The 27,773-nt window shown below is 36.4% G+C and overlaps 1 protein-coding gene across 1 annotated transcript in view; it reads right to left on the bottom strand.

Moving 5' to 3' along the window:
* BMAL2 (basic helix-loop-helix ARNT like 2) overlaps positions 1-27,773 on the bottom strand; it is a 64,749-nt gene that overhangs the window by 15,219 nt on the left and 21,757 nt on the right. The window contains exons 2-7 of the mRNA XM_081058199.1: positions 26,428-26,578; positions 15,561-15,718; positions 11,156-11,232; positions 9,588-9,680; positions 7,582-7,696; positions 6,393-6,536 (exon numbers count right to left, since the gene is read on the bottom strand). Coding sequence (XP_080914325.1) covers positions 6,393-6,536; positions 7,582-7,696; positions 9,588-9,680; positions 11,156-11,232; positions 15,561-15,718; positions 26,428-26,578 — 738 coding nt within the window. The remainder of the gene's footprint in view (positions 1-6,392; positions 6,537-7,581; positions 7,697-9,587; positions 9,681-11,155; positions 11,233-15,560; positions 15,719-26,427; positions 26,579-27,773) is intronic.

Genomic DNA, 27,773 nt, shown 5'->3' with positions numbered 1-27,773 from the left:
ATTATAATGTGCTATGAAATATTCTTTTCTGCTAAAATATGAAAGGAGAATAGTATTTTTTTAAAAAGAAATCAGTTGACATCACAACTTTATTCTTAATGGGTTATTTTTCTCAGGAACTAAACAATGTATTACATCAAAAAATAAACAGATTGCTTTAATTTAGGTTTAAATAGGTCTATAAGTATTTTCTTTTTTTTTTAAGACTCTATTGGGGAAGGGAAACAGGACTTTACTGGGGAACAGTACGCATTTCCAGGACTTTTTTCCAAGTCAAGTTGTTGTCCTTTCAATCTTAGTTGTGGAGGGTGCCATTCAGCTTCAAGTTGTTTGTCCTTTAAGTCTTAGTTGTGGAGGACGCAGCTCAGCTCCAGGTCCAGTTGCCGTGCAGGGGGCGCAGCCCACCATCCCTTGCGGGCGGCAACCTTGTGGTTGAGAGGACGCGCTCCAACCAACTGAGCCATCTGGGAGCTCAGCGGCAGCTCACCTCAAGGTGCCGTGTTCAATCTTAGTTGCAGGGGGCGCTGCCCACCATCCCTTGCGGGTCTCGAGGAATTGAACCGGCAACCTTGTGGTTGAGAGCCCACTGGTCCACGTGGGAATCGAACCGGCAGCCTTTGGAGTTAGGAGCATGGAGCTCCAACCACCTGAGTCACCGGGCCGGCCCGGTCTATAAGTATTTAATTATTCATTTCTAAGTAAATTTTTTTAAATACAGTAATTTATATCTGCTAGAAAAAGTTAAACTCTCTTGTTTTTAATAAACTGAAACAAAGATATTGTTTTCAGTTTATTAAAATGTTGGTATATTATAATTTATATACATAAGTTTAAAGGATAATTATGAATACATTCTTAAATTTCTTATATCAGCACTTATAATGGTTAATAAGTATATGATTATAGAAACATTTTAGAGAACATATGGAGATTTTTATAATAAAAGGTATTATGACTATAAAATGACTCAAATTTCATTTTTCAGAAAAATTCCAAGCAATTAACTCATAGGAAAAAGCCTGTCAAACAGGTTCAACCAGAATAATAAAAAACTGGAAATAATCCATATGCTCAAACATCAGGAAGTGCTTAAGAAAACAATGAAATGCAACACAAGCATAAAAGATAGACAGTTTACAGATTATGGAAATACACAAAAGAAGTGACTTAAAGGTTAAAATGAAGGAACACAAATCTAGTAAAAATTACTTAAAACAGTTATTTGTGATAAGATTTAGAAAAGACCAGAACTGTCACTGTTTTAAATCAGCACTATTTAGTAAAAGTGTTTTTACAACAATTCTTTTAAAAAGATTTTTAAAAACAAGATATGTGTTGTATTATAAAATAGCAACTAATAGTAACAGCAATGTTTTATAGAATACTTTGTGTGCTACGTTCTGTCTCAAGTGCTTTAAATTTATAATTCACTTAATCTTAATAGTCCTGTGAGGTGTCCTAATATTATCCCCATTGTTTTAGGAATCTGAGAGTTAACGCCAAGGTCATAGCAGGGAAAGGTGTAGCCACGGCTTATATCTAGACAGGCTGGCTCCTGAACTCCTTTTCTGAACCACTAATGCCCTGCTATTTGATGATAGAGAGAGCTCTGTCACAGAAGGTTCAAACAGGAATTGCTTGGAGGGGAATGGATACAAAAAGGTGTTCCAATCAGACGAGGGAACAGCCAGTGCAAACCAAGAGTCAAGAGAGAGCAGTCTAATGTGGCTGATGCATTGTCTGCAATGGGAAACTGGAGACTAAAGCAGGGAACAGATAGGTTTTAGCTCCTGTAAGCCATGCATGGGACCTTGTATTCAACCCCTAACACCCATCACCCCCTTCATGGTCCACAGATGCTTTAAATTACAAGTCATTATTTCTTCCAACCCCAAACCATGTCTTTATCATTTATTCCCTATCCTGTTTAATGGCACCACAATCAACCCCGATAATCAGAGCTATCTCCAAAGACCAGAAAAAGAGGCCAAGCAGAGAGTAACAGGTATCAGACATTGGAAACCAGGTGGCATGCCCTTGAAGTGATAGGTGTTGAAAGGATATGTCATGTAATACTGACAGCATCTGCCATACTTGCACAAGAAGCCAATGGATGTGGGGTACATTACTGTATTACTGATTATCTTACCAAGATAAACTTAAGAATTATCTAAGATATTTGACAGCAGTCTTTCATCAGCCTTTGATTTCACAAGTTGGTATATATGAGTAATTTGATCCCTATCTTAGAAGCTTTTTCAAAGTTTGAATCCATGACATCACTGTTAGAATCAGGGTAGGAATGTTTTCAATGTCAATCTCGCTTATTTTTAAAACACATTTTATTACAGAATATCTCAAACATATACAACATGAGCGAGAACAGTACATTTGACTCTTGAACAATGAAAGTGTTAGGGGCGCTGACCCGCCAGCAGTCGAAAATCTGTATATAACTTTTGACTCCCCCAAAACTTTACTAATAGCCTATTATTGACTGGAAGCCTTATGAATAACAAACAAGTCAATTAACACATATTTTGTATGTTATATGTATTATGTACTGCATTCTTACAATAAGCTGGAGCAAAGAAAATGTTAAGAAATCATAAGAGAAAATATATTTACAGTAATTATTGGAAAACAATCTGCATGTAAGTAGACCTACACAGTTCAAACCATGCTGTTGTCACTCATGGCTAATCTTGCCAATGGCCTTTCATAAATTTTAAATTCAGTTTCAATTAGCATTAAAAGGGCTGCTTTCTACTCTCCTTTTATATTTAAATCTAAATAAGGCAAAACTATGGAGACAAGAGATCAGTGGTTGCCAGGGGTGGTGGTGGGGAGAGGTAAATAGGCAGAGCACAGAGGATTTTCAGGGCAGTGAAGATAATCTGTATACTATAAGGATGGATGTACATCATTATATATTTGTCCAAACTCACAAAATGTACACCAACAGTGAACCCTAAGGTAAACTATGGAGTTTGGGTGATTATGATGTATTAATGTAGGTTTCATCCTTGGTTAAAAAATAATAATAATAATACCATTCTGGTGGAAGATGTTCAAAATTGGGGAATCTATGCATGTGTGGGGGCCAAGAATATATAGGAAATGTCTTTACCTCCCTTTCAGTTTTGTTGTAAACCCAAAACTGCTCTAAAAAATAGTCTTAAAAATAGTTTAATGTAAAATTTAATGTAACATATGGTAAAAGGGAAGAAAAACACCTTTATTAATTTTCATCGTTAATAAGGAGTAGTCTTAAAACAGTCAATTACATTGGCTAATTACTACTAGAGAGAACAATTTAGTATCAACTATATGCAAAATATAATTATTCCAGTTGATGACACTCTGCTTGGTTAAACTAGAATACAAAAGGATCTCACCCATGGGAAGTCATCCATGTGACAAATCAGGATTCCATTTTGCATTTACCTTATCCTGGTCCAGGCACCTGTCTACATGTCTGTCTGCACGCAGTTCTCCTCAAACCAGGCACTTTGAGGAAGGGTCATACTGACTGTTAACACATGCCCTTACCATTCCTTAGGCCAAATCGGCTCCATGCCTTTGGTGGCAAGCTCTGGAGACTTAAGCGCATACTTGGTTCCAGGGCATGAGTAGATTAAAAAGTCCTTTTTGAAGAAGATATTTGACTCTGACTGCAGGCATCTGTGTGCCGCAGCTTGATGTGGGAGTAAACATTCATGTGTGGGCAGGAACACATTTCTACAACAGAAGCCAAGCCCCTCACTGTGTGTCTTACAAGAGAAATCATTTAGAATGGATCTCTTTCATTAATAATCTTTGGCATCTAGGAAGCTACTCCAGTAGGTGGCACGGCACAGGAGAAAAGAATACAGATTTAAAGCTCAACTCCTGTTTCTGCCACTTTCTGTCTGACTTTAGACAAATTACATAATCTTTTTAAAGCTTCAGTTTCCTCATTTGCAAGACAGAAGGGCAGTTTGCACAGGATTGTTATGTAGATTAATTTAGGTACTTATGCAAAATGATTGCCATATAGATTTTAAATAATTACTAATTTTCTTCCTGCTTTTATTTTCTTCCTCTTCTTTCTGAGCCACAAATAATAGCTTCCATTTATTGAGTGCTCAGTAGGAGCCAAGCTCTGCATTAGCCACACGTAATCCTAACCATACTCCCATGAGGCGCTATATTTTACCCATTGAATCAGTCTCTTAGGGCTGCCATAACAAAATTCCACAGACTGAGTGGCTTAAACAATAGAAATTTATTTTCTCACAGCTCTGGAAGCTAGAAGTCCAAGATCAAGGTTGGGTTTCTCTCTTTGGCTTGTAGACAGCTGACTTCTCATTGTGTCCTCACATGGCCTGTGTTCTGTGTATACTCCAGATCACTCTCCCTCTTCTTAAGAGACACCAGGCATACTGGATGAGGACCCCACTCTTATGACCTCATTTAACCTTAATCACCTCTTTAAAGGTCCCGTCTCCGAATACAATACACTGGGAGCTAGGGCTTCAACAAGTGAATTTTGGGGAAACACAATTCAGCCCTTAACACTTAATTTCCACACAGTGAGAGGAACTTGTCTGAAGCTGCACAGCTGTTAAGCGACAGACCATTAAAACCCTACTGAATTCAGAGCTCAGGCCCATTCTACTCTGTCCTAAAGCCTACTGTGAGGCAGAGCTTAGTAGGAGAACGTGGAACATTGGGGGGACTTAAAAATAGTCAGCTCCTTTAGCTCATCACAAAATTCAACTACAAATCAGTTCTGATTGACCGTTTGCCAGATATTCTGGAAATATCTCTATTTTTCCAGTAAGATTATCAATATTTATTTCAAAGGAAAGAAGTCTTCCCTGTCTCTTCTACAAATCTCTGAAACTTATAATGAAAAAATCCTTTTAGAAACCACATGTAAGAACTAAAGTTTAATTGTTACATTCTTCAAGAATGACTATACACATGTGTTTGTGCTTAAAATTCAAAATTTACAATACTGCTTCAAAATACTATAACAGTACCATGCAGTTACATGGAGAACATATCACTTTCCTTTTTTTATCTTTGCAAAGTGCTAAAAGACCAGACACAGAAAGTATTAATATTTCCAAGATTATCATCAGTGACTGACTTGGACTCCCATATCTAAGAAAAATCCTCCAAGATGCATGCATTCAGTCATGTGCTGCCTTAGAATTTCACAAACACCAAAATGAAAGATTTAAGGTGACAGAAAGAAGAGCAAGCCCACACATGACAGAATCATACGCCACTGATTTGTGACTTGCAGTTCTGTATTTCAAGCCAAATTGTAAAATGCCCATTTGATAAACTTACATTTAGTTTTAGCAAGGCCCAGATTCCTTTGGTTCCCACTGCAGAGCCTTTTCAGATTTACTTCTCATTAGAATTATGGTACAATGAAAATGATCCAACGTGTTTGCTCTCTTAGCCAGCTAGAGCTCCCATAACAAAGTACCACAGACTGGGTGGCTTAAACAACAGATATTTATTTCCTAGGATGAGTTTTTGAACTTAATTAGCAGACGTCATTTATGAGGAACTCATACAACGCAACAGCAAATAAACAAAGAATTCAATTTAAAAATGGGCAGAGGACCTGAATAGACATTTCTCCAAAGAAGACAGACAGATGGCCAATAGACGTATAAAAAGATGTTCACCATCACTAATCATCAGGGAAATGCAAATCAAAACTGCACTGAGATATAACCTCACACCTGTCAGAATGGCCATCATCAATAAATCAACAAATATCCAGTGCTGGCAAGGAAGTGGAGGAAAGGGAACCCTTGTGCACTGTTGGTAGGTTTGTAAATTGGTGCAGCCACTATGGAAAACAGTGTGGAGGTTCCTCAAAAAAGGTAAAAACATAACTACCATACGACCCAGCATTTCCACTTCAATGTAAATATCTCCAAGACTAGTCTATAAAAGAATCATAAGAAAACAGACCTAGAAATATTTAACCAAAGAAACGTTCAGCAAAATTAATCAAGCCAGGCTCTTGTACTATTGCAGTTTTTAAAAAAGACCTAACTTTTATATTTTATAACTAGTAATGGAATTTCATAATAAAAGTTTTGTTTCCGTATCTTCCAATTTTTCCCCATTTGATAGCCCCCAAACTGCAATTTCAACAGCACCATTAAAATCTTGGGCAATAAAGAATGTAATTACTTGATAAATTTGAAAGATATGATCAGCTAATCTAAATAACTCTGGTTAAAAACAACTTCTTTCCTTAAGTGCTTTTGGCCTCAATAATTTGCCTTGACCATATATTTTATTTTTTCTTACATAAAATATTTTGGACATTAATTTTATACCCATGCCTTAAATCACTTGACACTTCGAAATAATACCTTTCTTCTTTGAGTTGAGTAAGGACTCATGCTCTTCTTTCACAGAGATTTTACAACTCTTCATCCGACAGAAAAAGGATCGTCTTGAGCCAGAACACACACGAGTCCTTCCAGTGTAGAAATTACTGTGAACTTGCAAACCAGCTTTCATAGTAAAAGGAGACAAAAGAAGAAAAAAATATTTTCAAATAATACTGAAATTTATCTAACACTTTCTGGTCATCTATTGCATTTTTTTAAAAAAATTAAAAAAGAGAAATGGCTATTTAAAGCAATTAACATCATTTTACAGTATGCCAAGAAGTGAAACCTACCAAAAAAATGTATTTGTCAAGCTATCATTTTGATAACTTATAAACATTTGCAATTTCTCTTTATTTCCCCCCCCGGGGGTACATGATAAAGATAATAAAACTGAAATGAAATAAAAATTTAAAAATGAAAAAAAAATCTCAATTATAATAATAATGGCATAAAGCATCATTATTTTTGTATTATAAATAATTACTTGGTACTAAGCATTTTCAGACATGGTAAGTATTTTTGGAGAAAAGAAAGAATACTTACACCTCCCAAGGACAATTATACAAGGTGTTTCATACTGAATAGACCTAACCCATGTAAGAGAATAATTCTCTCTCAGAATATAACTGAATAATGAAAACTCCAGCAATTCTTTTTATCCCAAATGATACTTTCTCGTAAAGATTTTGTTAACATATGAAACACAACGACTCTGAAGCAATCATATTTTCCTCAAACAAAGCATCTTTAGATGAATATAGTTCTTGTTTTTATATGTGTATGAATACAGGAACTCTCTATATAGCTGTATTGTTTTTTTAAACTGAGGTTGATTGTGAAGTTTATTACATAATTCTACTCTTGATAAAACCAGAATTAGATAACTTTTCAAAAACATTGTACAGCTGTATTTTTATTATGAGTTTCAGGTGTACAAAACAACATAATAATTAGATATTTACACCCCTCACAAAGTGATAACCCCAGCAAGTCTACTACCCATCTGACACCGTACATAGCTGTTACAATACCATTGACTACATTCACTAAACTGTACATTCTGTGACTATATATTTTTTTAATTATAGTTGACATTGTACAGCTGTACTTTTAAGTAACAATTACATTTACATTAAATGGTAAGCATACTAAAATGAGCACTTACTTTTGGCATCTATTAGCTTCTCTCTTGGTGAAATATCAGAAGACAGTTGTTCCTTTACTTTGGCAACATCTTTTGGATGTAAGAAGTCAAATAAGCTTTGTCCAGTCAAACTAGCCTATTTATAAAGCAGGCATTCATGTAAAATTAGTACCATAATTTTTCTACATTTCTTTATACAGACATATGATAAATACTATTTCGTAAAAGTTGCTTTTTCTTAAGCTCAAAGACACAGCTACTACACTGTGACGTTAATTTTAATGTTAAAAGTAGAGTCATACTTGTAGATAGAAAAAAATAGACGTACCCAGCACCATAGTGGATACACACAAATCACACAAATAGCTAACCTCCAATATTCTATTTACTCTGATTACTCTTGTTAATATCCCCCATTCATATATGTTACCTTGAAATCATATGATTTACTTTAAACTTTATCCTTCGTAAAGTACAGTAATTATAGTATCATATGGAAGTCACAGAATATCTGTGATTTTATGGTGTGACTCAGAGATTTGCCATACTATTGAAAAACAAAATCTAACCTGGGACACCTCCCACTTCCCATTCCACTGCTCCCAATACGCAGAACATTCCTAGGTCTGTACCTTTGCTCCAGGGTTTCATCACCTAGAATTCATTACCTCGTCTCTACAAACTCAATCCAGCCAATTGTCTTTTACTCCCTAGACACCTTAGATTCCCTCTCTCAACTTAAAATGTTTTCCTTATTCTACTTTGCATGTGAAGTCGTCCCTAACCCACAGTGATCACCTGCCTTCTGAACTCCTTTTTTACCCAAGTAGACATTCCTATAGAAGATAGAACAAAAAGACCAGATGGTACAAGGAGCCTGGATTGCATGGCAGTAGTTATCTCATACTAAAAAACAAACAAACAAAAAAACCTAGCAATCTGATTTATACATCCGTCTATCGTGTAATTGGTTAATATAAGTCTGTCCAGAACTCTGCTTTAGAGCAAATCAGGTTTCAGAATCTGAAAACCTGGGGACCAGACGCTGCACCATTGGGATCCCAAAACCCTCCAGAACAGTCAGTGAGTCTCTTGAATGGTCTCTGAAATACGAAGTCAGTGCCCAGTGGGACTGGATTCCATGTCCCTAATTTGGAGCTGCAGTGCTACTTTGAATTGTCAATTATTTTAGTGCATGTGTATGTGTGTGTGATGTTCTCCATTTCTAATTAGAAGATAGAATAATCAAGTCTTGCCCTGCTTTTGTGCCCCCCAGCTATACCTACCTATATAATTTATTTGGTTCTCATTCCTTCTGAATGTAGGCTCATAATATCTTTCTTTGTTTTTTATCTATGAATACCTTATATCTCTTCAAATTTTCAAGTTTTGGGAAAATAGAGCCTGAAATTAATGGGCATTATTTAAGATAAAATCTTTGGGGTATCTGATTTCTAAAAAGGAGAACACAGGTACTAGTTTATTCTTTCTGTTGGATTACTTTCAGTGCTATAGTTTTTAAGCAACTAGTTTAAATGAAATGGTGTTCAGTAATGAAGAGGAATAGCAATTACATGGCTAGTTAAATAGAAGATGTATTTCAGAGTTTGTTGCCAGAGCTTAGATGAAAAGTTGTAATGCCATTCATATATTATATAACTTAAAATTAGTAATACTGCTGTCTGTTGGCTGAAACAGAGAAGGGTGACTAATATTGTTCAGACACTCTCAAATATAACAATTTATTCAGTCTTTCCATCCTGAGAGACTGGCCTAATCATCATTTCCACTTTGTACATAAGAGGAAGCTGAGGTTTAGGAAAATGAAATAAGTTGCTAAAGGTCAGGAAGTGAACACTCTTGTCAGTAATGAAAATCTACACTCTTTCCAAATATTTTTTCACCTCCCCTGTGGTGAACGTAATCCCACAGCCCAGTGGAAGAAAGGGTTCAGAAAGAGAGTTTCAAAATATGTTTGTTCAAAAAAAACTAAACATAGTGTGGAAGATATCCTCAGTTTTAGATACCTGATCATAATTAAGTATTTTGGAGACTGACTTAGAAACGAAGAGAATTTTTCCTCTTTCACATCCAATCACAAATAGGAAGCCTTCTGCAATCTAGGATTTAAAAATATAAAAGTAAATATTTTTAAATATCATCTGTCTTTCTCATACATACATATTCATATGCTGAGGAAATTACTGTAGCAATAAAACTAAAAGAGTGGTCATAAATCTAGCAAAATTAATTTTAAGAAATTTTCTTAAGAGATGTGTAAAAAAGATTTTAAAAGAACATTGAATTGGACTCCAGTCTAAACTAATGTTTTTGACATGGAAAGTTCAGCCACGGAACATTCACTTGAAATATTTTTTAATATAAAAATCACCTACACCAAATTCTACGCTACTGCATACAGAGACTATGTGAAGATATCAAAACACACCAATAACAATGACAGACTATGGATATGTTGAGATGGAAAGATGTACAGACTGGGATGAGGAAGGGATGAAAATATTTTGCTGTACACCTTTGTACACTTTTTTGAATAACGATAAGCAATCGCTCGATAATGATATCATTCAAAACTAAATTTAAAAAATTTTAATCAGCTACTCCCATAAGATCTATAGAGTAAATCCCCTGTGAAGCAAACTATATGGAAATGGTATGTATGGACACAGGATGAGTCTGGCTCCCTTACTTGACATTTCTTGAACTAATATTTACTAATTGGAAACAAACATGAGGTGAAATTGACAGGTACCTTCTATAAGGGGCATAACTGAGGCTATGTTAAGTTATGGCTGAAAAAACAGTTCAAGATTGGCGAGCAAGCTTCCAAAGCATACTGTACATTTCACTATCTTTAAAAATCTTTTGTTGTCTGCAAAACAATCCTTTATATTCCTATCAGGAATATATTTAAATTCGGCTGTTCAAATAAAAGAGGGGCTTTTCAAAAAAGTTAAAAGAAAAATGGACAGAAATACATATGAAGAATCTTTCTGATTGGTCATACTTTGGCTTAAAGCCCAGTAGGCATAGCACAAGATCAAGACATTTAGTACCTCCTGGGGGCAGGATGAGTCAATGACATGGTCACATTTTCCATGTCAAATCAATCTCTAGACCAGTGAACCTGGAAACCCATGCATATGACTTGATGAGCACAGAAATGTCAAAACATTGCCTAACAACTCATTAAGGAAGCAGTGATTGGCTAATGGGCAGAGAACAGGATCCTACAAGAATATAGTAAAGTAGATGGCTTTGAAGGAAGTGGTAATAGTGGGGAATAGATCCTCCGGTATGGGAGGTGGGTGCATTTGGCAGTGTAAGAGCTTAGCATTCAATTCTTGCTCCATTTTTTTTTTTTTAGAAAGTGCCTATCCTCTGCCTCTATTTTCATTAGCTAAAACTAATAAGACATGATTACTTGCTAACTTAAATTTTGACGCTAAAATAAACTTGGTGTAATAGAGTCCTGTACATTTACAACAAGAAGCAAACTGAAACAAATCTGCCTCCCATTCAAATAAAATTGCAAGGGCAAATACAACTTAGACAAATATATCTCTTTACTTACCTTAAGGATTAAGTGTTTGAGCTCATCCTGAATAAATGAAGGTCGATAATTATCTCCTGCATAAAAATTTGTCGTACCTAAAAATAAGTCAAAAAGTTACTGAAAATTCAGTAGGGATGAAAATGTAGTAAGTGCTAAATGAACATTAGCTATGCTGCTGCTGCTACTGGTGAGATAGTGATAGCGATGGTATTTTCTCTGTTAGCATATCCTAAGACCTCTTCTGTAATCGTTCTCTTTCTCTGTCATTGCTAGATTAAAATTTCCTGCTTTTAGATTATAAATTCTTGAAACTACTTATTCATTTATGTTCAAATGTGCAGACAGTAAGAGCTCTCTACAAAAAAAATAACAAAATGCAATATATTATCTATATTATAACATGCAACAATATTCAAGAATCCAGTAATTTTTATAGTTTCTTAGCTTATTAAAATTGATCCTATGAATTACCCTGAATGGAGGCGATTCTTCATGGATTCATAGGATTTTCCATATGACTCTTTAAAGATCACATGAAGACTTCCGTTCTGATAATAGACAAAAATGTATAAGGTATAAAAATGAAATGACTCATTTTAAGCCCTTAACACAGAGCTTATTGTATTAAAATGAAAGTCTCTAAAAGCTACTGAAGAGCTGGCAAAAATGATAAGGATTCATCAGATCTAAACTAGGATGCCTTGAGGGCATCCACCACCCCTGATCCAGGAAAGCCCTTCACGGCCACAAGGGGGTGCAGGGGACCGCTACACAGGCCAAGGTGTGCTGTTCCCAGATTCCTTTGGGCAAGGGTGATTCTCAGGTAAATCCATTTTCCCTCCTTTATGCTTCCCAACGTCCCTAATGGCAATTCGCTCCTCTTGAGAACTGCCAGGAAAGTTGCATTTGCAAGAGAAAGTAGGGTAACACCCCGAGACATTTTAACCACATATTGGCTCTTGAATGGATTTGCAGCCCAAATCCACCAATTACCTAAGTGGTGGGGAAAAAACCAAAACCAGAAAATTAAAAACACCTCGTGGTATAATTTGATAAAGTTTTCTCAGACTGGTAACACCCCTAAGATCCTGGCATAGGCAAAAGAAAATCCTCTTTTGGAGACTACCTTCCAGGTAGGCCTCAAACAATTCCCCGGAATGATTTCTTCTTGTTATTATTACTCCTACTACACAGTATATGAGTATTATTATTACCACACAGATGCTTCTTCTTATTATTTATTGCTGCTGCTGCTACTACTACAACTACTACTATTACTCCTACTACACAGCAGCCTGGTAGGAGGAAGTTGATAGAGGGTGGCCTGGAAGATGCAGACTCTGAGGGCCAGGCCAGCAGACAGAAAAAAATCAATCTGAGCAAGGCAGTGACACTTCCAGGTCTGGGCCTTGAGCAAGGTTGTCACAAGGATGCCAGGGAAATACTGAGTGTAAACCAGCCAGAATTGGGGAGCCCTGACTAGGTGAGCCAGTGTAGCCAACTAAGGAGAAAAGGAGGGCAGTAAGTGTTGAACTGAAGCTAGATTGAGGTGAGAAAATACATGCTGTGCTTTGCTGTACACCTGCCAAAAAGGGTGAACAAATTTGACTCTCTGATTTCTGATGGCAAAAACAAATGAGGAAACATGATCACTTACTTTTGTTCCAATATTCATCAGGTTAAAAAAAATGACAATATGACAATAACGATGACAATGATCATAATGATAATGATCAAAATGACAATAACAAGTATGGCTCCTGATCCTCTTACGCTTACCGCCACTTCCATCATACATAAACACTGTGCTCACCCTTTAGAAGCACTATTCTTTACTCTTAACAACAATCCTATGAGGCAAATTCATTATTCCTATTTTATGGATATGGAAGTTGAGGATTAGAATGTGAAACAACTTGAGTAAGTCACATAGCTATTAAGTCAGGGAGGCAGGATGGACCCAGGAGGTTTCCTTCCAGGACCCATATGCACACACCACTGCGCCTACTGTCCCCAGGAGTAAGACCACACACACTGAATGCACACAGCTTCTCTGAAAGCGCATGCCACAGAGCAGGGCTACTCCAGTTGTGGTCTGCAGACCAGTGTCAACAGCCAACTGTGGTGAGATGAGTACAGAAATTAAGAATAAGCATTTAGACATATTATTATAGAAATGTAATGTGGCATCCCAGCCCACGATCATGCTCCCAGTAATCACCTGTGTTATATTTTACAACAGATGGGGGCGTGTGTTACTTGCCCTTCCCCCAGATAGTTTGAGAAGCACTGCTGCAGAGTGTAGTAAAAAAAAATCATTTCACCACCCTTCTGTCTGTAAAGCAATTATGTACCCTCTGATGATCCAGTGTGTGTGATGTCAGCCAAGTTGGGGGTACGTGCTGACCCGTGCACTGAGATGCAGACCCAACCGCTTTAAGTCATCTCACTTGTGGTAGCACTAACTAAAGGGTCTGGTTAGGATGTGTGACGAGTACTTGACCACCTCACTTTGGTTTAGAAGGTCCAATGGCAAAATTGACGCTCTGCTCCAAGAAATTCCCTCTGGATTTAGTCAGTGTCTCCTCCCTATTCTCCTGACACTCATACTTCCACTGTAATATTTCTCCACTAGGTTTTACTGATCTCTTCATGCGTATATCTCTCTTGTCCAGCCATGAATCCGCAGAGAACAGAGATCTAGCCTCATTCATTTTTATATCCCCAGCACTGAACAGGCGTCTAGTTGATGCTCAGTTGTGTTTGTTGAATTAGTTGATTGATTCAAGGCTTCTCCCTTAGGTCCTCCTCCCTCAGGACATTGCAAATGTGAAAATTCTTGGGTAATTTTAGATTTGCAATCAAATGACCTCAGCTGATCCTGCAAATGTTCCCTGCTGAAAGATTTAAGGGAAATATTGCATGCAACTTATGCAAGACTCAGATGTAGGCAAAAGAGAATCTTACTTATCTCATTTCACAACAGACTTATGAAACTAAGACTGCCAATTATGCTCCCAACAGGAAGCCTGCCAGGCAGTATCCGAACACTTGCACTGCTCTGCATGGCATTGAAGGAATCAAGAGCCGTACAGTATTTTCTTTTCACGATTACCTCCTCTCCAGATCTGCACATAGTCCGCTGGAGTGTATGTGCCATTTTTCTACCATATGTGGAGATCAAAGGAAGATGATTTAAGGTATCGATTTTTACAACTTGCACAAGTTACTATTAAATAGGCCTTTAGTAGCTATCTGTAGTTTTACTTCTTAATTTGTATATGCTCCCCTCTCCACCACTTCTTTCAATGTGAACAGATTTCGCAGGATTTTTGTTGTTGTTGTTGTTGCTGTTCATTATGAAATAAGAGCCTCTTTGTCTAGGCTCCAATTTGCACCAGGTCAACACTCCTCTCTTCTAAGCCACTAACTCAATTTGGCCCAGTCCTTGCATTCTGACCATATAACTTCCTTTTCCCTGAAACAGATTTTCCTTTTCCTAGCATGCAGTATAGGACAAAGATCTAAGTAAGATACGTGGTTATCCTTTGCCTATTCCTTTTTTACACTCTTTGAGTCAAATTTCACTATAATCTTTTAGATCTTTACCAATCTGAACTTTCCGAGTCTCCTCTGTGGTCTGTAGCTCATTCCTCTGCCAGGTCTTCTGGTCTTCTCAACATAAATTTGTGTCATTAACATTCATATATCTAAAACTCAGTTCTATTTCCATGATACTGGCCCCCAAGTTGGAATGGAGCTACTCCCAAAGCAGATGAGATTTTGACTATACATTTACACGCATATACACTTTGCTTTAAAATTCAAGATTAAGTTGGGGAACTGCTAAGGTCAGGAATGACTAGCCCATGCATACCCAAAGAAGCAATGGTTAAGGATCTCCTTCACCCAATGAGTAATACCTTGAGAATACCTTAGAATAATAGTAAGGTGTAATGCATTTTAAATCTGAAAGCATTTTAAATCCTATATATCTGAAAGCAGTTTTAAGAGAAATTGGCTGAATTTAAGTAGATTTTCTTTTCTAAGAATGAAAATCTGACAATAACTTAAAATTATAATAACTAATACTACATCCCAGAACTCCTAAAATACTGAGAGGCATATATGGCAGGCATTATTATCTTCATATTATACATGGGAAAACATAGAAATGTAAAGACTTTTCAAGTTCACACACAGTAAGCTTTAAGATAAAGCTTTTAGGAGATCCAAGTTTTCCACCATCCAAATTAGCATTCTCTTCACATACAGAATATGGATGAGCATCAAATTAACACCTCTAAAGCTGAAAGACACATTTGCATAGCATCTCAATAGCCAGTAACAACAAACCAATCAGAGACCTCAATTACTGTGAAGGCTTCACAAATCTAAGTGTGAAGGCCATTTTTAAACTCACCTTTTAAAGATTTCAAGTGTTGAACGGCCATTCTTAAAACCGTAAGTTTGTCCCGTTTTCGGGCCATGGGCTTGCACTGAGGGATCATTGCTGACAGCTCTTCAATCAGGTTATTCATTTTCAATCTCCTCCGTTTTTCAGTTTGGCTATGAGCTTCTCTACAAAGGAAAAAGAACCTCCTTTGTATTTCACATTCAGCAGATCCAGAGTAACCCAAACTAGCTGAAGCACGCACGGAGCGCAGCAAACACAGGCCGCTTGTTCTTCTTCCCACCTTTGGCCCTGCAGTTGCTAGTCAGGGAAGAGAAAGGAGCTGCTGGGAACAGAAATGGCACTTGTAAACTTCACAGCGCTTTTACCGCCACTCACTACCCTTGCTCCTTCCTTCCCTACCTTGTTTCCTGAAACTTTCAAGAGCTAAGACATCTGTCTGAGAGCCATGGTGGGTGGTTTTTTTGTACTTCCCTTCAGTCTTAGAAGAAGAGATGGGTAGCCTTCTAGTCAAAGCTAACTCCTCTCTGGTATTTGCTTAACCAGTTCTTAGCATCCTAATCTCATTCTCTTTCACAGCTCCTTCCCATGGGTCTATAAACGTGTAAGTCTCTTCCCTTTGAAAAAATAAAGAAAAAAAATCCTTTCCCTAATTCTAGGATTTTTTTTTTTTTCCTTGTCTACTGTCTTCCCTTCTCAGCCAGCTTCCTGAGACAAGGCAGTCTCCACTCTATCTTTCATTCCCCTGGCACTTTCCATCTATCGGGCTCCATCTTCCACAATCCCCGCTCCACTAAAACTATTCCAGCAAGGGTCATCGTTATCTTATGCAGTCCCTTGCTGATCCCTGCCTTGAATTGGACACTGGTGACATTCCTCCTACTTTGCCTGGCTTCTGTGATCTCTCCTTTTCCTCCATTCTCCCTGCTCAGCTCAGTCCCCTTCATCTCTTTACTTGACTCTTCCTTTATCCTTAAATACCAGTGATGCCCCCCAAGATGCCTTACTTGGCACCACTCTTTCCTCACCCTATATCTTCACCCTAAGAGATATCATTCCCTCACAAGACTTTACAACTACTCATAAGCTACTTACTACTAAATCCCTATACATTACCCAGTTCCTGATTTTTGGAACTGGAATTATGTGCCTAACTGATTCCCAAATACTCAATACCCTAAAACTCAAGAATTCCCAAACTGAGTGCTGGTCTGCAATTTACCCCATTTAAATTCTGCTTTCTCCACTAGCCCTGATTTACTCTTCCTTCTATAGGGTTTATTTTGGTGACACCACTAGACTCATTCTAGACCATTCCCCTTCTTCACCCTGAAGTGCCAAATAATCACAAATTCCTATAGAGTCCAGTTCTTAAAATATTTCTTAAATATGCTTTCTCACTCTGTCACTGCCTTAATTCAGGCCCTCATGATAGATAGCTCATTGCACCACCCCCAAAAGCCCTTTAAACTAATGTTCCTTCTTCTAATGTCTTCCCCTTCTTGTCTATCCTGCCCAATACTTTTAGAACTATCATTCTAAAACCAAATCATCTAATACCACTGCATAAAACTGCCAACGTGCATTTCTACTGCCAAAGAGGAGTGACCAAATTCCCTAACGACATCCCAAGTTTCTCCAGGACCTGCTTCATCCCTTCATCTCCAGTTTCACCTCTCCATGTCTTTTCCCTACAGCTCCAAATGTTATCCAGCAGCGATGCCAAGGGACTTCCTAGTCCTCAAATATGCCATGTTGTCTGACGTCTCCTCTATGTCCTGCTCTTTATTAGGCTTAGAAAGTCTTTCCCTTCTACGTTTGTGGAAAATCCTACTCCTTCTTCAAAACTCAGCTCAGTTATTCTTCTGAGAAGCTTTCTTTGACAACTTCATGATCAATCACTTCTCTCTCTCGGCTACCTCAGTACCTTTTATGCAACTACCATATTTCACCAAATCTAAGATACATTATTATTTAATGCATCACAGGGAGATGCCAAATAATAGGAAGATGTCATTGATAAGACATTTTCTCAGATGATAACATGTAGGGGGAAAATGTGCATCTTAAATTTCTAGAATTAGGCTATGTCACTCTTCACACTTCACTGTAAACATTTGTCTGTTGTCTCCTACAACACTAAGATCATGGCAACTCCATACTTTCTATATAAAAATAATTTAGGGGGAAAAATCTGATGGGAAAGAGGATAAGTAAGAGATTACCTTGATCTGTTTTTTTTTTTTTTTTTTTGTTGAGAGCCCACTGGCCCATGTGGGAATCGAACCCGCAGCCTTCGGAGTTAGGAGCACGGAGCTCTAACCGCCTGCGCCACCGGGCCGGCCCTTGATCTGTTTTTATAGCAACTTTAAATTAGATGAAAGAAAATGTAATTTTTCTACGTAGAAGTGGGGAAAGAGCACTAATGGGGCTGATAGAGCTCATACTCCCCCACCCCACCCCATTCACCCCTGGGCCATGCCACTCCTGGAACAAAATATGTACTTTTAGGTAAACTGGACAGAATTCAAATTACATGTGTATTTATATCAACTTTCGTTATTTATTCACACCTCGTTCTATTCATGACCAATTTTTAGATTAAATTTTATTATTAAAAATGTTACAATTATCCTCTTGCTAGAATGATCACCTCTTCTTTCTACCAGTGTTACCCATTAAAATAGACAGTAGCAATGGACGGAAATGCCGGATTCCAGGAAAGTACCCCAAAAGAAGGCGTGCTCTCTCTCAGAACTAGGGCTTGAAGGGAGGTGAGAGCAAGGCCAGTGCAGAGAACAATAAAGGATGATGGCGGGAGCCAGGAATCTCAGAGGAAGGAGAAATAGCCAGTTTTTGAATCAGGTACTGTACCTGAAGGAGGTACACCTGAAAAAATTTCTGGAGGATTTTATGAAGAAAAGACATATTTATCCAGAGGCTAGTTCTCTGATTAACATAATTTATCAGGGCCCTGGCTCTTAATTCTATATACTGTTACTGTCACTTTGAACCATGTCAGTGTTCTGTAGAGTCATATCAATAAAACAGAATAAATGGAGAAAAAGCAAAACTAAAATCTGGCTATGTTGGCAGACGTAGGAAAAAAATTTGTTGATATTGAAACAATTGACAAAGAATTTATTATGACAGATTCCTAATAATCAGATGTTTCTCATAAATAATTCTGGTTTGTTTATAGCACCAGTTTTTCTCTAGTGCTTAAAGAAAATAAGTTTTTAATAAACAGCTATCTAAGAAAAAGTTAAAGACACATGAGCCAAATGTTATTCAAGCAGATAGAAGAGAAAGGTAACAGGTACTTGATAATCACTACTTTCACAGCATCACATATGAGAAAAACCTAATATTCATAAATCTATTCCATCACGACATCACTTTTTGCTTTGGCTAAAGATGTGCGTGTGTGACCTTTTCCACCCACCAGGTACCATCTCAACAGTTCAAAGTACCTGAAGGACTTCATTTTTACTTGTTGTTCACCATCTTCCATTCTACAAAAAAGCAGGATAAAATATCAAACTACATGAAACAGCTTTTCTATAATTCTTGAGAGAGAAATAAATGTGAAATTATATCCAATCAACCTAATTCTTTTTAAGTCTTTAATTATAAATGCTACTCTGAGCTCCTAATGACCTGAAATGATTTTTACTGTCTACATGAGCTGCTCTTTGACTAAAGCTGACAGGACCATCAGCTCCATCAGGCTAACTATGTTAACTGCCAATGATCAATAATTGATGCTCTATTTAAAAATTAGCCCAGGACAATATTGATAAAGAATATCATTTTCACAAAAATAACTTGAAAGTTATTCTTTTTAAAACAATTGATGGCTTAACCAAAATTTTTACAGTAGCTGTATTAAAATAGCCTGAAAATACATTAAGAATCTCAGATTTTTATACAAAAAGAATTTATTTTGCCTAAAAAATCATCTGGATAAGAAATATTGAAAACTGGAAACTCTGATCAATTGCCAATAATATTATCACATTAGTATATTCCCTAGCAGAATACACTAAAGGTGTATGTATGTATAAATATTTGTATATAAATACATATACATAAGTGTGTGCATGTATTTATTTAGAAATGTAGTCACCAGACCACTTCTGAAGTGCAATATACTGATGATGACAGAATACTTTCCACATTAAAAAATTATGCAGGTTTAGTTTTTAAACAATATGTATTTTTAAAAATATATTTCCAAATGTATGATTTCTTGAAGAAGCATTTGAAAAAGTTGAAGAAAAACACCTATAATCTCATCTGGAAATAACAAGTTAATATTTTAATGGGTCTCCCTCCAATTTCTTTCCTAAACATGTATTTAGATACATACGAAAAAAACTGTTTTAGGAGCGGCCGGATGGTTCAGTTGGTTAGAGTGCAAGCTCTGAACAACAGGGTTGCCTGTTCGATTCCCACGTGGACCAGTGAGCTGTACCCTCCACAGCTAGATTGAAGACAGTGAACTACTGCTTGGCTTCCGGAGGCGCAGCAGGATGGCTCTTAATAACAAGGTTGCCGGTTCAGTTCCCACATGGGATGGTCGGCTGCGTCCCCTGCAACTAAAGATTGAGAAACACGGCGACTGGACTTGGAGCTGAGCTCCACCCTCCACAACCAGACTGAAGGACAATGACTTGGAGATGATGGGCCCTGGAGAAAGACATTGTTCTCCAATATTCCCCAATAAAACTTGTTTTAAAAAAAGCTTTAAATATTTAAGTTAGCCACAGGGTGTGTGTATATGTGTAGTGTATTTATGTAGAAGTTTCTGTGTGTTTACATATAAATATATAAAGCAAAATTCAGATCTTATAGAAATAAATCCAGATCTTACTGTATAAATTTTCATATCTTGTCATATTCATTTAACACTATCACATGAATAACTTCAAATATTCTTGGAGAACATGATTTTGATTTGAAATGATTACATAGTAGCCCATTGGGTAGCTAACGTAATCAATCATTTTCTATTGGATTTTTCAATATTCCAATATTTCTATATTATAAATGATATAGCTAATACTATTGTAGTGCATACATCTTTGATTCTAAGATAAACTCCTAGAAGTACAATTTATGGATAACTATTTTAAAGTTTCTGATTAATCTTGCCAAATTTCCTTTTTGAAAGACAACAATCCTAGGGGTACAAAGATGGTTCAACATACTCAAATCCATCAATGTGATACACCACATAAACAAAATAAAGGACAAAAATCATATGATTATATCAATAAATACAGAAAAGGCATTTGACAAGACACAGCATCCATTTATGATTAAAATACTTAAAAAAATAGGTATAGAAGGAAAATACCTTAACATAATAAAGGCCATGTATGATAAACCCTCAGCTAATATCATAATTAATGATGAAAAACTGAAGCCCTTTGCTCAGAAACATGACAGGGCTGTCCCCTATCACCTCTGCCTTTCAGCATAGTATTGGAAGTCCTAGCCAGAGCAATCAGGCAAGAGAAAGACACAAAAGGCATCCAAATTGGAAATGAAGAAATTAAACTGTCACTTTTTGCAGATGACATGATGCTATATATAGACAACCCTAAAGTCTCCATCAAAAAGCTGTTAGAAACAATAAACCAATACAGTAAAGTTGCCAGCTACAAAATCAACATACAACATTCCATTGCATTTCTATATACTAACAATGAAATCTCAGAAAAAGAAATAAAAAAAAAACAATTCCGTTTGCAATTGCAACAAAAAGAATAAAAAGAATATATTTAGGAATAAACTTAACCAAGGATGTGAAAGACCTATACACTGAAAACTATAAGACATTTTGAAAAGAAACTGAAGAAGACACAAAGAAATGGAAAGACATTCATTCCATGCTCATGGATTGGAAGAATCAACATAGTCAAAATGGCCATATTATCCAAAGCAATATACAGATTTAATGCAATCCCCATCAAAATCCCAATGGCATTTTTTAAAGAAACAGGACAAAAAGTCATCAGATTTGTATGGAACCACAAAAGACCTCAAATAGCCAAAGCAATCCTAAAAAAAAAGAATAATGCTGGAGGTATCACACTCCCTGACTTCAGCTTGTACTACAGGGCTACAATAATCAAAACAGCATGGTATTGGTAGAAAAACAGACACACAGACCAATGGAATAGATCTGAGAACCCAGAAATAAACCCACATAAATATGGAAAAACAATTTTTGACAAAGAAGACAAAAGCATACAATGGAGAAAAGACAGCCTCTTCGATAAATGGTGCTGGCAGAATTGGAAAGCTACATGAAAAAGAATGAAACTGGACTGTTATCTGCCACCATGTACCAACATTAATTCAAAATGGATCAAAGACCTAAACATAAGACCTGAAACAATAAACTGCATAGAAGAAAACATAGGTACTAAACTTATGGATCTTGGATTCAAAGAGCATTTTATAAATTTGACTCCAAAGGCAAGGGAAGTAAAAGCTAAAATAAATTAATGGGACTAGATCAAACTAAAAAACTTCTGCACAGCAAAAGAAACCATTCACAAAACAAGAGGCAACCAATCGAATGGGAGAAAATTTTTGCAAATAACACCTCTGATAAGGGGCTAATGTCCAAAATATATAAGGAACTCATACAACCCAACAACAACAAAAAAACAAACAATCCAACTAAAAAATGGGCAGAGGACCTGAAGAGACATTTCTCCAAAGAGGACATACAAATGGCCAATAGACATATGAAAAAATGCTCAACATCACTTACCATCAGAGAAATGCAAATAAAAACCACAATGAGATACCACCTCACCCCAGTGAGAATGGCTGTCATCAACAAGACAAATAGTAACAAGTGTTGGAGAGGCTGTGGAGAAAAAGGAACCCTCATACACTGTAGGTGGGAATGCAGACAGGTGCAGCTGCTATGGAAGGCAGCATGGAGGTTCCTCAAAAATTAAGAATAGAATTACCATAGGACCCAGAAATCCCTCTCCTGGGTATCTATCCAAAAAACTGAAAATATTTATCCATAAAGAGATATGTGCTCCAATGTTCATTGCAACTTTATTTACGGTGGCCAAGACACGGAAACAACCAAAGTGTCCTTCGATAGATGATTAGATACAAAAAGTTGTGATATATATACACAATGGAATACTATTCTGCCATAAGAAAAGATGAAAGTACCATTTGTGACAACATGGATGGATGTTTAGATTATAATGCTAAGCAAAGTAAAATAGACAGAAAAATGAGAGAACCATAGGATTTCACTGAAACTGAAAACAACAAAAGAACAAGACAAACAAATGAGAAACAAATAGAAACTCACAGACACAAACAATAGTTTAGTGGCTACCAGAGGGTAAGGGAGGAGAGGGGTTGTAGATGAGGGTAAAGGGGACCAAATACATAGTCATGGAAGGAGAACTGACTCTGGTGGTGAACGCACAATGTGATACATATAGATCATGTATTACAGAATTGTATACCTGAAATCTATGTAACTTGACTAAAAATTGTCACCCCAATAAACTTAAAAAAAAAAAAAGACTCAACGATGATCATCTTGTATACCAATGTGCCTCAGCATTATTCACAGTAGCCAAAAGGTTAGAACAACCCAAGTGCCCATCAACAGATAAATGGATAAACAAAATGTGGTATATAAATACGATGGAATATTATATTCAGCCACAAAGAATGAAATTCTGATACATGTTACAATATAGGTGAAATTTGAAAAACATTATGCTAAGTGAAATAAGTCAGACACAAAAGGACAAGTATTGTACAATTCCACTTATATGAAATATCTAGAAAGTAGAGTTTACCAGGGGCTGGGGGAAAGGGAAGAATTACTATTTAATGGGTATAGAGTTTCTGACTGAGGAGATGAAAAAGTTTTAGAAATAGGCAATGGTGATAGTTATACAACATGGAGTGCACCTAATGCCACTGCACTGAACACTTACAAATGGTTAAAATGCCAAATTTTATTACATATATATATTTTATGTTATATATTTGACAAAAAACGTTTTTAAAAAAAGTACAAAGGCAAGCAATTTTTTAAAATGTAATCTGATTAAGTTCTTTTCATGCTTAAAATCCTTCCATTTTCCTCATCGCATTCAAGATAATTTTCAGATTTTTTTTTTATTGAGGAATATTGGGGGACAGTGTGTTTCTCCAGGACCCAGCTCAGCTTAGCTGAGGGCGCAGCTCAGCTCCAAGGGCACAGCTCAGCTCCAAGTCCAGTCGCTGTTTTCAATCTTAGCTGTGAGGAATCTTAGCATGCGGGAATTGAACTGGCAACCTTGTTGTTGAGAGCTCGGGCTCTAACCAACTGAGTCATTTGGCTGCCCCAGATTCTTTAGCATAGCAAACCATCATGACCTGGTTCATGTTTATCCCTAGGTCTTCTAGCTCACCCACCTCTACGTGCACCTTCTGCTCTAATGTGACCACCACTTGTTTCCATATCAGCAGTGTAATATTCATACCTTGTGCTTCTGTACAGCTATTCCTTTTACCTAAAATATCTTCTCTACTCCTGTTCTGAATGGCTCATTTCCATTATTCATTTAAAACTTAGCTTAAGTCAACATCTCCAGGAAGCTGTCCTGTACTCCTGATCCCAATATTACTTAAATCCCCCAATTTTTTTATGGCATAACACCTAGGATCTCTTTTACAGCAGTTATCATGATGTGTAATAATTATTTGTATCTTCCCCATTTGTACAAGTTTCTCGTGTCTTATCTATATCTCTCCCTCCTAGTCTACTAGGTGTCACAGTCAGTACTCAATAAATGTGTAATGACTACATTACAGGGAGTCATCATCAAGAACCCTTTTAAAGAACCAGCCCTCCATTTAAAATCGACAGTGCTGAAGAAAGGGCGAATATTATCATACATTATTCTTTGTTTATAAATAGCCAACACTCTGAGGCTCCATCAATGAAATCACTCCATATTTATTGACTGGTTTTCCTGCCCTATCTCTCTGGGAAGGATGCTATATAATCAGTACTTTGTAAAATCCATGAAGTACTTTGACATCCATCATTTCATCAGAATGGAAAACAGTGGGATGAGAGGATTGGAAACAGGATAGAAAGGCTCTGGGACAGACAATGAGCAAATCAGTAGGGAGTGTACCCTTTTTTCTGCCACAATATGCCCTCTTCAAGTAAGAATTATGTTAAATGACAGTACAGGACTTACCTGCTGCCACTGGGTGCTGATATTTCTATCCTTGTTAAAAGGAGACAGGTAAAGGGATTCTGAGAAAGCTATTCCACAACTTTTTGTCATTATTTCTGAACTGGAAAGGAGGAGGCCTTGGGGTCACCCCTACCCAGACATGCTGGGAAATGGACAGCATAACTGTCCTCAAGTGCTAGAAGTAACTCCGACCCTGTCCAGTTACGGAAGGAGGGTGTAATTAAGAAATGACCACACTAACAATCAGGCAGTCTAACCAGTTGTGTAATGTTTGATATTACACAAGCCGCTTGATATTTGAGTCCTAGCTTCTTCATTCTCTAAAATGTGGGCAATTGGCTAAGTAATCTTTCAGGTTGTCTTCTGCCAAAAAAATCATTATCTGTCAGTCCTTTCTTTGCATGGTTATATTTGTCCTACCACTGACCCAATTGATTCCCCAAACCACTGTTAGGTCTCAGCTGTGCCTTCTACATTGCATAAAATTATGTTACCTCTAGGACTCACTGCTCTCACTTCAACAGCCATAATTTTATTTAGATACTAAGAATGGACAATGGTGCTTATGATTCTACAGAATAAGGAAGAAAATAAAAAGGACTAACAGTTACTTCTAGCTTGAGATAAGTGCGTACTACCAACTGATAATTTAGGATTAAAACATCAAACTGTACTGGAGAGACTGTCACTTGGTCATTTGCAGTTATTTATGATTATTTGCATTAATAGAGACTAAGAGAATACAGACAACCAAAAACAATAGATAATCTTCCGGTCTCTTATGTGTGGCTTGGGAAGCACATTGGTGCTTACATTTAAATAACACTAATTCCGCTATCTTGCAAATTAAAGCTAAATTATAAAGAGTATTGGGAAGAACTGAGTTAAAAAGAGTGAGGATGTTTCATTATGTCCTCATCTTGTCCCCCTACTCAGATTTGTTCCCTTCAATAGTGATGGAGAACTAGCATTAACTTTCACATTTATATAAAGTACCAGCCTAAAATGAATTGCTCTAGATTGTTATACTGATTTTGTCCTATTATTTTCACCATATGAACATTAGTTTTGGGGAAGTCATTAAAGAATATTTGGGGCTACAAACTGCATTAATTAGGCAACAAAAATAAACAAGGAGATAGGAAGTATTCTCAGCATTGACTTTATTATCTACTTGGCTTAATAAATGTAGAAAGCAATAAATATGGTTACATGGCCACAGATAACGGGTTGGTTATTAAATAAAAGATGAGTAAGGCAAAACAGCAAAGTGGTAATTATTATTTTAAGCCAAACTTCCAGGAAGATGTTCTCCACATGCTTTAGTATCTTAATTAGGGAGACAAATCTCTTGCTGTGACCATCCACTAAGCAAATCAACCTTATGTTCCTAAGTCTTTCAGACTCCAGTTGAACCTTTTGGATACCTAATAACCTTCAGAGTTGGATTGAAACGTTCCAGGTCAGTCAGTGATAGAGGTGGTAATTGGGTGGATAAATAATTGCTCCTATCCAATCTAAATGCTACCACATAATTAAAAATAATAAATGACTTAAAAAGTAATATTTTTCTTTTTTCTCTAAAGAGTTCATGGGGTTAGAGGAACAAATTCACTTACTGGGATGGCTCTGAATCACTTCCTTTTCGTTTTCTTGGAAATTCTGTCGCATGTGGGCTGAAGGATCTGATAGCAGTTGGTTTTGTCCATATGCTCATATGATTGGAAACCACGGGAGCAATGCACTGGTTGTCTTTTAGCAACACTTTACCTGTGAGACATAATGTTTAATATTGTGCTTCAAGTTTTACTTTATACATATCCCTATCACACATTTTAATTGGTTTTTCTCTTTTGATATTTTAAAAATACCAACTAAATAACATGAAAGACTAATTATGTACACTCAGGTATTAGTTAGAAATGTATTTGTTAGTCCATATTTTTAAAGTTTATTTTCCCCATCAAATTGTAAAAAAAAAAAAAATTTAAATGGATATTGTAGAATATATGGAAAACAAAATAGTAGAAATGGAGAAAAACGAAATTTCACCAACAAATGCTACTGTTTACAGATATTTCCTTTAAGAATTTTTTCTTTAGTTGTCATTAAAGTAATTGAAATCACAGTGTATATTCTGCTTTGTTTATGTATCATTGTGATAACTTCGTGTTATTACAAATTCTTTATAAATTATTCTAATGGCTGCATAATATACCATCATTACTTAACCACTCTTTTATTGTTAGAATGTATGTGTTTTTATTTTTTCACCATCACAAATCTGTATTATGGTATAAAAAGCTTTTTGTCTACTGGTTATTCTTTTGGATAGCATCCCAGAAATGACTTAAAATACTCATGTCCCTTGATCTTGTTAAACCCTGAATTGATAAATATGATACTAGTAAAATCCTTTTTGTCTAAAGTGTGGTTTATTACATGCTTTATAAAATACAAAAATCAGAATCAAACTAAAAATTGTCTATAGTCCAAATGTGAGCCTCCTTCTCATATTAATTTACACATAACAAGTTTAAACTCATTTGTACTTTATAACACAGATTGAAAAGAGCAATATTTACAAGAGAATGCAATAAATCTACATTAGTGGGAGATTTTTAACACATCTGTATTGGTAACTGATATACTGAGCATTCAGAAATGATACAGAAGATTTGATCAACACAATGGAAAAACTTGATATAAAAATCATATACAGATCACTATACCTAGCGACTTCAAAATCTAGTGTTGATTTGCGGTGGGGTATCCATCAAACATTTGTTAAAAACTGACAATATACTCGACCAAAAAGCAAGTAAATCTCAACAATTTCGAAACACTGATATCATACATAAAACATTTTTTGACTGCAGTCTAATTGTTAGACACTTGTAATAAAAAGATAACCAGAAAAGTCCTTATATCTTTGGAAATTAGGAAATACACAACTCAGAGAAGG

Source organism: Rhinolophus hipposideros (assembly GCF_964194185.1).
Source record: "Rhinolophus hipposideros genome assembly, chromosome: 9".
In the NCBI taxonomy this organism is placed as follows: Eukaryota; Metazoa; Chordata; class Mammalia; order Chiroptera; family Rhinolophidae; genus Rhinolophus; species Rhinolophus hipposideros.
The sequence above is the reverse complement of the archived record's forward strand: the minus strand, read 5'-3'. Positions and strand labels throughout refer to the sequence as shown.